Consider the following 13610-nt stretch of genomic DNA (forward strand, 5'->3'; position numbering starts at 1 on the left):
ACCACTGACTACTGCATCCTACCACTGACTACTGCATCCTACCCCTGACTACTGCATCCTACCCCTGACTACTGCATCCTACCACTGACTACTGCATCCTACCCCTGACTACTGCATCCTACCCACTGACTACTGCATCCTACTCCTGACTACTGCATCCTACCACTGACTACTGCATCCTACCACTGACTACTGCATCCTACCACTGACTACTGCATCCTACCAACCACTAACTACTGCATCCTACTCCTGACTACTGCATCCTACCCCTGACTACTGCATCCTACCACTGACTACTGCATCCTACCAACCACTGACTACTGCATCCTACCCCTGACTACTGCATCCTACCCCTGACTACTGCATCCTACCCCTGACTACTGCATCCTACCACTGACTACTGCATCCTACCCCTGACTACTGCATCCTACCCCTGACTACTGCATCCTACCACTGACTACTCCATCCTACCCCTGACTACTGCATCCTACCCCTGACTACTGCATCCTACCAACCACTGACTACTGCATCCTACCCCTGACTACTGCATCCTACCCCTGACTACTGCATCCTACCCCTGACTACTGCATCCTACCCCTGACTACTGCATCCTACCCCTGACTACTGCATCCTACCACTGACTACTGCATCCTACCCCTGACTACTGCATCCTACCCCTGACTACTGCATCCTACCACTGACTACTCCATCCTACCCCTAACTACTGCATCCTACCCCTGACTACTGCATCCTACCAACCACTGACTACTGCATCCTACCCCTGACTACTGCATCCTACCCCTGACTACTGCATCCTACCACTGACTACTGCATCCTACCACTGACTACTGCATCCTACCAACCACTGACTACTGCATCCTACTCCTGACTACTGCATCCTACCAACCACTGACTACTGCATCCTACCCCTAACTACTGCATCCTACCAACCACTGACTACTGCATCCTACCCCTGACTACTGCATCCTACCAACCACTGACTACTGCATCCTACCCCTGACTACTGCATCCTACCACTGACTACTGCATCCTACCCCTGACTACTGCATCCTACCACTGACTACTGCATCCTACCCCTGACTACTGCATCCTACCACTGACTACTGCATCCTACTCCTGACTACTGCATCCTACCACTGACTACTGCATTCTACCCCTGACTACTGCATCCTACCCCTAACTACTGCATCCTACCACTGACTACTGCATCCTACCAACCACTGACTACTGCATCCTACCCCTGACTACTGCATCCTACCCCTGACTACTGCATCCTACTCCTGACTACTGCATCCTACTCCTGACTACTGCATCCTACCAACCACTGACTACTGCATCCTACCCCTGACTACTGCATCCTACTCCTGACTACTGCATCCTACCAACCACTGACTACTGCATCCTACCACTGACTACTGCATCCTACCAACCACTGACTACTGCATCCTACCCCTGACTACTGCATCCTACTCCTAACTACTGCATCCTACCCCTGACTACTGCATCCTACCCCTGACTACTGCATCCTACCCCTGACTACTGCATCCTACCACTGACTACTGCATCCTACCACTGACTACTGCATCCTACTCCTGACTACTGCATCCTACTCCTGACTACTGCATCCTACCCCTAACTACTGCATCCTACCACTGACTACTGCATCCTACTGACTACTGACTACTGCATCCTACCCCTAACTACTGCATCCTACTCCTGACTACTGCATCCAACCCCTGACTACTGCATCCTACCCCTGACTACTGCATCCTACCCCTGACTACTGCATCCTACCCCTGACTACTGCATCCTACCCCTGACTACTGCATCCTACTCCTGACTACTGCATCCTACTCCTGACTACTGCATCCTACCACTGACTACTGCATCCTAAACCTGACTACTGCATCCTACTCCTGACTACTGCATCCTACTCCTGACTACTGCATCCTACCCCTGACTACTGCATCCTACCCCTGACTACTGCATCCTACTCCTGACTACTGCATCCTACTCCTGACTACTGCATCCTACCCCTGACTACTGCATCCAACCCCTGACTACTGCATCCTACCACTGACTACTGCATCCTACCCCTAACTACTGCATCCTACCAACCCCTGACTACTGCATCCTACCACTGACTACTGCATCCTACCCCTAACTACTGCATCCTACCCCTAACTACTGCATCCTACCACTGACTACTGCATCCTACCACTGACTACTGCATCCTACCAACCACTGACTACTGCATCCTACCCCTAACTACTGCATCCTACCCCTAACTACTGCATCCTACTCCTGACTACTGCATCCTACCCCTGACTACTGCATCCTACCCCTGACTACTGCATCCTACCCCTGACTACTGCATCCTACCCCTGACTACTGCATCCTACCCCTGACTACTGCATCCTACCAACCACTGACTACTGCATCCTACCCCTAACTACTGCATCCTACCCCTAACTACTGCATCCTACCAACCACTGACTACTGCATCCTACCCCTAACTACTGCATCCTACCAACCACTGACTACTGCATCCAACCACTGACTACTGCATCCTACCCCTGACTACTGCATCCTACCCCTGACTACTGCATCCTACCCCTGACTACTGCATCCTACCCCTAACTACTGCATCCTACCCCTAACTACTGCATCCTACTCCTGACTACTGCATCCTACCAACCACTGACTACTGCATCCTACCCCTGACTACTGCATCCTACTCCTGACTACTGCATCCTACTCCTGACTACTGCATCCTACCCCTGACTACTGCATCCTACCCCTGACTACTGCATCCTACCAACCACTGACTACTGCATCCTACCCCTAACTACTGCATCCTACCCCTGACTACTGCATCCTACCCCTGACTACTGCATCCTACCAACCACTGACTACTGCATCCTACTCCTGACTACTGCATCCTACCAACCACTGACTACTGCATCCTACCCCTAACTACTGCATCCTACTCCTGACTACTGCATCCTACCAACCACTGACTACTGCATCCTACCACTGACTACTGCATCCTACCAACCACTGACTACTGCATCCTACCCCTGACTACTGCATCCTACCCCTGACTACTGCATCCTACCCCTAACTACTGCATCCTACTCCTGACTACTGCATCCTACCAACCACTGACTACTGCATCCTACCACTGACTACTGCATCCTACCAACCACTGACTACTGCATCCTACCCCTGACTACTGCATCCTATCCCTGACTACTGCATCCTACCCTTAACTACTGCATCATACTCCTGACTACTGCATCCTACCAACCACTGACTACTGCATCCTACCAACCACTGACTACTGCATCCTACCCCTAACTACTGCATCCTACCCCTGACTACTGCATCCTACCCCTGACTACTGCATCCTACCAACCACTGACTACTGCATCCTACCCCTAACTACTGCATCCTACCAACCACTAACTACTGCATCCTACCACTGACTACTGCATCCTACCAACCACTGACTACTGCATCCTACCCCTAACTACTGCATCCTACCAACCCCTAACTACTGCATCCTACCCCTAACTACTGCATCCTACCACTGACTACTGCATCCTACCACTGACTACTGCATCCTACCACTGACTACTGCATCCTACCCCTGACTACTGCATCCTACCCCTGACTACTGCATCCTACCCCTGACTACTGCATCCTACCCCTGACTACTGCATCCTACCCCTGACTACTGCATCCTACCCCTGACTACTGCATCCTACCAACCACTGACTACTGCATCCTACCCCTGACTACTGCATCCTGACTACTGCATCCTACCCCTAACTACTGCATCCTACCAACCACTGACTACTGCATCCTACTGACTACTGCGTCCTACCACTGACTACTGCATCCTACCCCTGACTACTGCATCCTACCAACCCCTGACTACTGCATCCTACCCCTAACTACTGCATCCTACCAACCACTGACTACTGCATCCTACCCCTGACTACTGCATCCTACCCCTGACTACTGCATCCTACCCCTGACTACTGCATCCTACTCCTGACTACTGCATCCTACCCCTGACTACTGCATCCTACCCCTGACTACTGCATCCTACCACTGACTACTGCATCCTACCCCTGACTACTGCATCCTACCCCTGACTACTGCATCCTACCAACCACTGACTACTGCATCCTACCCCTGACTACTGCATCCTACCAACCACTGACTACTGCATCCTACCCCTAACTACTGCATCCTACTGACTACTGACTACTGCATCCTACCACTGACTACTGCATCCTACCACTGACTACTGCATCCTACCCCTGACTACTGCATCCTACCCCTGACTACTGCATCCTACCACTGACTACTGCATCCTACCCCTGACTACTGCATCCTACTCCTGACTACTGCATCCTACCCCTGACTACTGCATCCTACCCCTAACTACTGCATCCTACCCCTGACTACTGCATCCTACCCCTGACTACTGCATCCTACCAACCCCTGACTACTGCATCCTACCCCTGACTACTGCATCCTACCAACCCCTGACTACTGCATCCTACCAACCCCTGACTACTGCATCCTACCAACCCCTGACTACTGCATCCTACCCCTAACTACTGCATCCTACCAACCCCTAACTACTGCATCCTACCAACCACTGACTACTGCATCCTACCACTGACTACTGCATCCTACCACTGACTACTGCATCCTACCCCTGACTACTGCATCCTACCAACCACTGACTACTGCATCCTACCCCTGACTACTGCATCCTACCCCTGACTACTGCATCCTACCAACCCCTGACTACTGCATCCTACCCCCTGACTACTGCATCCTACCCCCTGACTACTGCATCCTACCACTGACTACTGCATCCTACCACTGACTACTGCATCCTACCCCTGACTACTGCATCCTACCCTAACCCTACCCCTGACTACTTAAACAAACAATGTATTACTAATCAGCCATCAGCAAATTATCTTTTATGAAACATTTGATCTCATAGACAAAATGCTGGAGTATAGAGCCAAATCAATACATTTATCTTCACTATCCAAATAAGTGTGGATATACTGTATTTAGTGACATCACATGTAATAGTGACATCACAGGTCACTCCTAACTGCTCCTAAGCCATAGTGGTGTTGTCGGGGCTCTTCTCTATAGGGCCTAACTCTAACCTCTCCTCTGAGACTGGAGATCCTTCACTTTCATCAGGTGGACAGGGAGAAAAACACCAGCTTTTTGGGCCAAACATCTCTCCTTAGTGACTCACATAGCCAGCTCAATTAAAACCAATGAAGTTGGAGCTTTTCATTTCCCTGAATATTAATATAGTGTGAAGCTGGTCTATTCCAGTATGATGATTATCGTGATGACTCACACTGCATACTAGTGAGGACTGGGAGGGGAGCTTGTTGAAGACATGTTGACACTGTGTGTGGGTGTGTGTGTGTGTGCGCAGAAGCTGCTGTTGTTGAGTCCTACAGAGCGGTTTCTAACGGAGCAGAGTTTGAATCACCATGCCTTCCAGACACCGCGACTGGTGGAGCGACCTGGACCTCCTACACCCACACCAGTCCGCTCCTCTAAGAGGAAGCCTCATCACACGGACAACAGCGCCCCCACCAGGTAGCCAACAGTATTACACCAGGCATTGAGCTGGAACAGGAACAGTATAGTGTGTAATACTCTGCCATTCTCACTATGTTGGGAACATTTACTAATCTGCCGTTCTCACTATGTTGGGAACATTCACTACTCTGCCATGCTCACTATGTTGGGAACATTCACTACTCTGCCATTCTCACTATGTTGGGAACATTCAGTACTCTGCCGTTCTCACTATGTTGGGAACATTCACTACTCTGCCATTCTCACTATGTTGGGAACATTCACTACTCTGCCATTCTCACTATGTTGGGAACATTCACTACTCTGCCATTCTCACTATGTTGGGAACATACACTACTCTGCCATTCTCACTATGTTGGGAACATTCACTACTCTGCCATTCTCACTATGTTGGGAACATTCACTACTCTGCCATTCTCACTATGTTGGGAACATTCACTACTCTGCCATTCTCACTATGTTGGGAACATTCACTACTCTGCCATTCTCACTATGTTGGGAACATTCACTACTCTGCCATTCTCAATATGTTGGGAACATTCACTACTCTGCCATTCTCACTATGTTGGGAACATTCACTACTCTGCCATGCTCACTATGTTGGGAACATTCCCTACTCTGCCATTCTCACTATGTTGGGAACATTCACTACTCTGGCATTCTCACTATGTTGGGAACATTCACTGCTCTACCATTCTCAATATGTTGGGAACATTTACTAATCTGCCATTCTCACTATGTTGGGAACATTCACTACTCTGCCATTCTCACTATGTTGGGAACATTCACTACTCTGCCATTTTCAATATGTTGGGAACATTCACTACTCTGCCATTTTCAATATGTTGGGAACATTTACTAATCTGCTATTCTCACTATGTTGGGAACATTCACTACTCTGCCATTCTCGCTATGTTGGGAACATTCACTACTCTGGCATTCTCACTATGTTGGGAACATTCACTAATCTGCCGTTCTCAATATGTTGGGAACATTCACTACTCTGCCGTTCTCAATATGTTGGGAACATTCACTACTCTGCCATTTTCGCTATGTTGGGAACATTCCCTACTCTGCCATTCTCGCTATGTTGGGAACATTCACTACTCTGCCATTCTCACTATGTTGGGAACATTCACTGCTCTGCCATTCTCAATATGTTGGGAACATTTACTAATCTGCCATTCTCACTATGTTGGGAACATTCACTACTCTGTCATTCTCACTATGTTGGGAACATTTACTACTCTGCCATTCTCACTATGTTGGGAACATTCACTACTCTGCCATTTTCAATATGTTGGGAACATTTACTAATCTGCCATTCTCACTATGTTGGGAACATTCACTACTCTGTCATTCTCACTATGTTGGGAACTTTCACTACTCTTCCATTCTCGCTATGTTGGGAACATTCACTGCTCTGCCATTCTCAATATGTTGGGAACATTTACTAATCTGCCATTCTCACTATGTTGGGAACATTCACTACTCTGTCATTCTCACTATGTTGGGAACATTTACTACTCTGCCATTCTCACTATGTTGGGAACATTCACTACTCTGCCATTTTCAATATGTTGGGAACATTTACTAATCTGCCATTCTCACTATGTTGGGAACATTCACTACTCTGTCATTCTCACTATGTTGGGAACTTTCACTACTCTGCCATTCTCGCTATGTTGGGAACATTCACTACTCTGGCATTCTCACTATGTTGGGAACATTCACTGCTCTGCCATTCTCAATATGTTGGGAACATTTACTAATCTGCCATTCTCACTATGTTGGGAACATTCAATACTCTGTCATTCTCACTATGTTGGGAACTTTCACTACTCTGCCGTTCTCACTATGTTGGGAACATTCACTACTCTACCATTCTCACTATGTTGGGAACATTCCCTACTCTGCCATTCTCACTATGTTGGGAACATACACTACTCTGCCATTCTCACTATGTTGGGAACATTCACTACTCTGCCATTCTCACTATGTTGGGAACATTCACTACTCTGCCATTCTCACTATGTTGGGAACATTCACTACTCTGCCATTCTCACTATGTTGGGAACATTCACTGCTCTGCCATTCTCACTATGTTGGGAACATTCACTACTCTGCCATTCTCACTATGTTGGGAACATTCACTACTCTGCCATTCTCACTATGTTGGGAACATTCACTACTCTGCCATTTTCAATATGTTGGGAACATTCACTACTCTGCCATTCTCACTATGTTGGGAACATTCACTACTCTGCCATTTTCAATATGTTGGGAACATTCACTACTCTGCCATTCTCACTATGTTGGGAACATTCACTGCTCTGCCATTCTCAATATGTTGGGAACATTTACTAATTTGCCATTCTCACTATGTTGGGAACATTCACTACTCTGTCATTCTCACTATGTTGGGAACATTTACTACTCTGCCATTCTCACTATGTTGGGAACATTCACTACTCTGCCATTTTCAATATGTTGGGAACATTTACTAATCTGCCATTCTCACTATGTTGGGAACATTCACTACTCTGTCATTCTCACTATGTTGGGAACTTTCACTACTCTGCCATTCTCGCTATGTTGGGAACATTCACTACTCTGGCATTCTCACTATGTTGGGAACATTCACTGCTCTGCCATTCTCAATATGTTGGGAACATTTACTAATCTGCCATACTCACTATGTTGGGAACATTCAATACTCTGTCATTCTCACTATGTTGGGAACTTTCACTACTCTGCCATTCTCACTATGTTGGGAACATTCACTACTCTGCCATTCTCACTATGTTGGGAACATTCACTACTCTGCCATTCCCACTATGTTGGGAACATTCACTACTCTGCCATTTTGAATATGTTGGGAACATTTACTAATCTGCCATTCTCACTATGTTGGGAACATTCACTACTCTGCCATTCTCGCTATGTTGGGAACATTCACTACTCTGGCATTCTCACTATGTTGGGAACATTCACTGCTCTGCCATTCTCACTATGTTGGGAACATTCACTACTCTGCCATTCTCACTATGTTGGGAACATTCACTACTCTGCCATTCTCACTATGTTGGGAACATTCACTACTCTGCCATTTTCAATATGTTGGGAACATTCACTACTCTGCCATTCTCAGTATGTTGGGAACATTCACTAATCTGCCATTCTCACTATGTTGGGAACATTCACTACTCTGCCATTCTCACTATGTTGGGAACATTCCCTACTCTGCCATTCTCACTATGTTGGGAACATACACTACTCTGCCATTCTCACTATGTTGGGAACATTCACTACTCTGCCATTCTCACTATGTTGGGAACATTCACTACTCTGCCATTCTCACTATGTTGGGAACATTCACTACTCTGCCATTCTCACTATGTTGGGAACATTCACTACTCTGCCATTCTCACTATGTTGGGAACATTCACTACTCTGCCATTCTCACTATGTTGGGAACATTCACTAATCTGCCATTCTCACTATGTTGGGAACATTCACTACTCTGTCATTCTCACTATGTTGGGAACTTTCACTACTCTGCCATTTTCACTATGTTGGGAACATTCACTACTCTGCCATTCTCACTATGTTTGGAACATTCACTACTCTGCCATTCTCACTATGTTGGGAACATTCACTACTCTGCCATTTTGAATATGTTGGGAACATTTACTAATCTGCCATTCTCACTATGTTGGGAACATTCACTACTCTGCCATTCTCGCTATGTTGGGAACATTCACTACTCTGGCATTCTCACTATGTTGGGAACATTCACTGCTCTGCCATTCTCACTATGTTGGGAACATTCACTACTCTGCCATTCTCACTATGTTGGGAACATTCACTACTCTGCCATTCTCACTATGTTGGGAACATTCACTACTCTGCCATTTTCAATATGTTGGGAACATTCACTACTCTGCCATTCTCAGTATGTTGGGAACATTCACTAATCTGCCATTCTCACTATGTTGGGAACATTCACTACTCTGCCATTCTCACTATGTTGGGAACATTCCCTACTCTGCCATTCTCACTATGTTGGGAACATACACTACTCTGCCATTCTCACTATGTTGGGAACATTCACTACTCTGCCATTCTCACTATGTTGGGAACATTCACTACTCTGCCATTCTCACTATGTTGGGAACATTCACTACTCTGCCATTCTCACTATGTTGGGAACATTCACTACTCTGCCATTCTCACTATGTTGGGAACATTCACTAATCTGCCATTCTCACTATGTTGGGAACATTCACTACTCTGTCATTCTCACTATGTTGGGAACTTTCACTACTCTGCCATTTTCACTATGTTGGGAACATTCACTACTCTGCCATTCTCACTATGTTTGGAACATTCACTACTCTGCCATTCTCACTATGTTGGGAAAATTCACTACTCTGCCATTTTCAATATGTTGGGAACATTTACTAATCTGCCATTCTCACTATGTTGGGAACATTCACTACTCTGCCATTCTCACTATGTTGGGAACATTTACTAATCTGCCATTCTCACTATGTTGGGAACATTCACTACTCTGTCATTCTCACTATGTTGGGAACTTTCACTACTCTGCCATTCTCACTATGTTGGGAACATTCACTACTCTGCCATTCTCACTATGTTGGGAACATTCACTACTCTGCCATTCTCACTATGTTGGGAACATTCACTACTCTGCCATTTTCAATATGTTGGGAACATTTACTAATCTGCCATTCTCACTATGTTGGGAACATTCACTACTCTGCCATTCTCACTATGTTGGGAACATTCACTACTCTGCCATTCTCACTATGTTGGGAACATTCACTACTCTGCCATTCTCACTATGTTGGGAACATTCACTACTCTGCCATTCTCACTATGTTGGGAACATTCACTACTCTGTCATTCTCAGTATGTTGGGAACATTCACTACTCTGCCATTCTCAGTATGTTGGGAACATCAATGATTTGTCATATCTAGCTGAATAGAAGGAAACAAATATGAATATGAAAACCCTCTCTCTCTTTCTCTCCTGGTCAGGAGTCATGGTGTTAAAGGTTCGGACCACCACCGCTCAGCTAGTAGAGACTGTTCCAGCCTGCCCCGTCACGAAGACCTCCACCCTAGCAACGACAGCTTCCTGAATGGCAACAGCCTGAGCCCCACCCTCCACCCCAAGACCTACGCCCCGCCCCCCCAGCTTCTGAATCGCTCAGCCTCCTGCTCCAAGGACCTAGCCAACAACAACCTGCCCCACCTCCTCAGCCCCAAAGAGACCAAGAACAAAGACTTTGACTTCACCTCCGGAGCCAAGGCCTCAGATGGGCCGGGAGCCAAGTACCTCAAGTCCAACAGCCGCTCTCAGCAGAACCGCCATAGCTTCGTAGAGGGAAAGACCAGCACCTTGATGTCTGGAGACAAACATAGAGCCAGAGACCGAGACCGCCACAGCTACATGGGGGAGCATGGGTCCTCTAAGTCTGCAGGAGGGTTAGGGTTAGCAGGAGGCTCCTATATAAACCTGTCTAAGAGCCACGGGGCCCTCAACGACGCCAAGTCAGTAGGGAACCTTAGCGACCCACGTATCCATGGTGACGAACCTCCATCACGCTACTTCCCTACTTCCTGTCTGGACCTCAACGCTCCTGGCAGCCCGGCGACCGGTCATCATCGTCACAGTCCTGCTAGCCGGCGCTCGGAGAGAGAGAGCAATACGCTAGACTCCTCCTCCCGACGCACCTCCTCACGACACAAGAGCTCTGAGGAGGCCAAGTCCCCTGAGGGAGGAGACCCGGGAGGAGGAGGTGGAAGCCATGGTCACTCCCTGTCCGCCACTCATGAGGCCTTCTCCTACGGCCTGGGCTACACATCCCCCTTCTCCTCCCAGCATAGACCTCACCGCCACTCCATGTACGTGCGGCGGGAGCGTCAGAGGACCCACGGGGGGGCCAGTGAGGGGGGGCTGGCGGTGGGACAGGGGATGTCCACCAGAGCCTCCAGCCTCCAGCTCCTCTCCCCCCAGCTGCAGCACCGCACCCTGCCCAGGCACTCTGGTGGATCTTCTACAGAGGACATCACCAGGGTCAGTCCAATACTCAACACCTAGCTACACGCAACACTAACTATAACAGTCACCTAACCCTTACCCTGCCATAACACACTGGGGGGGGGTCCAGCAGGGAGGACGCCATCACCAGGGTCAGTCCAATACTCAACACCTAGCTACACGCAACACTAACTATAACAGTCACCTAACCCTTATCCTGCCATAACACACTGGGGGGGTCCAGCAGGGAGGACGCCATCACCAGGGTCAGTCCAATACCAAACAGCCACACACACTACCAGACCCCTAACCCTCACCCTGCCACAACACACTACCAGACCCCTAACCCTCACCCTGCCACAACACACTACCAGACCCCTAACCCTCACCCTGCCACAACACTACCAGACCCCTAACCCTCACCCTCCCACAACACACTACCAGACCCCTAACCCTCACCCTCCCACAACACACTACCAGACCCCTAACCCTCACCCTGCCACAACACACTACCAGACCCCTAACCCTCACCCTGCCACAACACACTACCAGACCCCTAACCCTTACCCTGCCACAACACACTACCAGACCCCTAACCCTCACCCTGCCACAACACACTACCAGACCCCTAACCCTCACCCTGCCACAACACACTACCAGACCCCTAACCCTCACCCTGCCACAACACACTACCAGACCCCTAACCCTCACCCTGCCACAACACACTACCAGACCCCTAACCCTTACCCTGCCACAACACACTACCAGACCCCTAACCCTCACCCTGCCACAACACACTACCAGACCCCTAACCCTCCCACAACACACTACCAGACCCCTAACCCTCACCCTCCCACAACACACTACCAGACCCCTAACCCTCACCCTCCCACAACACACTACCAGACCCCTAACCCTCACCCTGCCACAACACACTACCAGACCCCTAACCCTCACCCTCCCACAACACACTACCAGACCCCTAACCCTCACCCTCCCACAACACACTACCAGACCCCTAACCCTCACCCTGCCACAACACACTACCAGACCCCTAACCCTCACCCTGCCACAACACACTACCAGACCCCTAACCCTTACCCTGCCACAACACACTACCAGACCCCTAACCCTCACCCTGCCACAACACACTACCAGACCCCTAACCCTTACCCTGCCACAACACACCACCAGACCCCTAACCCTTACCCTCACCCTGCCACAACACACTACCAGACCCCTAACCCTTACCCTCCCACAACACACTACCAGACCCCTAACCCTAACCCTCATCCTCCCACAACACACTACCAGACCCCTAACCCTCACCCTGCCACAACACACTACCAGACCCCTAACCCTCACCCTGCCACAACACACTACCAGACCCCTAACCCTTACCCTGCCACACCCCTAACCCTCACCCTGCCACAACACACTACCAGACCCCTAACCCTTACCCTGCCACACCCCTAACCCTCACCCTGCCACAACACACTACCAGACCCCTAACCCTTACCCTGCCACAACACACTACCAGACCCCTAACCCTCACCCTCCCACAACACACTACCAGACCCCTAACCCTCACCCTCCCACAACACACTACCAGACCCCTAACCCTCACCCTGCCACAACACACTACCAGACCCCTAACCCTCACCCTGCCACAACACACTACCAGACCCCTAACCCTTACCCTGCCACACCCCTAACCCTCACCCTGCCACAACACACTACCAGACCCCTAACCCTTACCCTGCCACAACACACTACCAGACCCCTAACCCTTACCCTGCCACAACACACTACCAGACCCCTAACCCTCACCCTGCCACAACACACTACCAGACCCCT

The 13610-nt window shown here is 49.0% G+C and overlaps 1 protein-coding gene across 2 annotated transcripts in view; it reads left to right on the plus strand.

The window, feature by feature from the left end:
* The window catches only part of LOC129867662 (cyclin-dependent kinase-like 5), a 177435-nt gene that overhangs the window by 98072 nt on the left and 65753 nt on the right, over positions 1–13610 (plus strand). The window contains exons 11-12 of one of the 2 annotated variants that reach the window (XM_055941238.1): positions 5513–5679; positions 10748–11789. In XM_055941238.1, coding sequence (XP_055797213.1) covers positions 5513–5679; positions 10748–11789 — 1209 coding nt within the window. The remainder of the gene's footprint in view (positions 1–5512; positions 5680–10747; positions 11790–13610) is intronic. The other variant, XM_055941239.1, reaches the window with a different exon arrangement.

This window comes from Salvelinus fontinalis, chromosome 12 (assembly GCF_029448725.1).
Source record: "Salvelinus fontinalis isolate EN_2023a chromosome 12, ASM2944872v1, whole genome shotgun sequence".
In the NCBI taxonomy this organism is placed as follows: Eukaryota; Metazoa; Chordata; class Actinopteri; order Salmoniformes; family Salmonidae; genus Salvelinus; species Salvelinus fontinalis.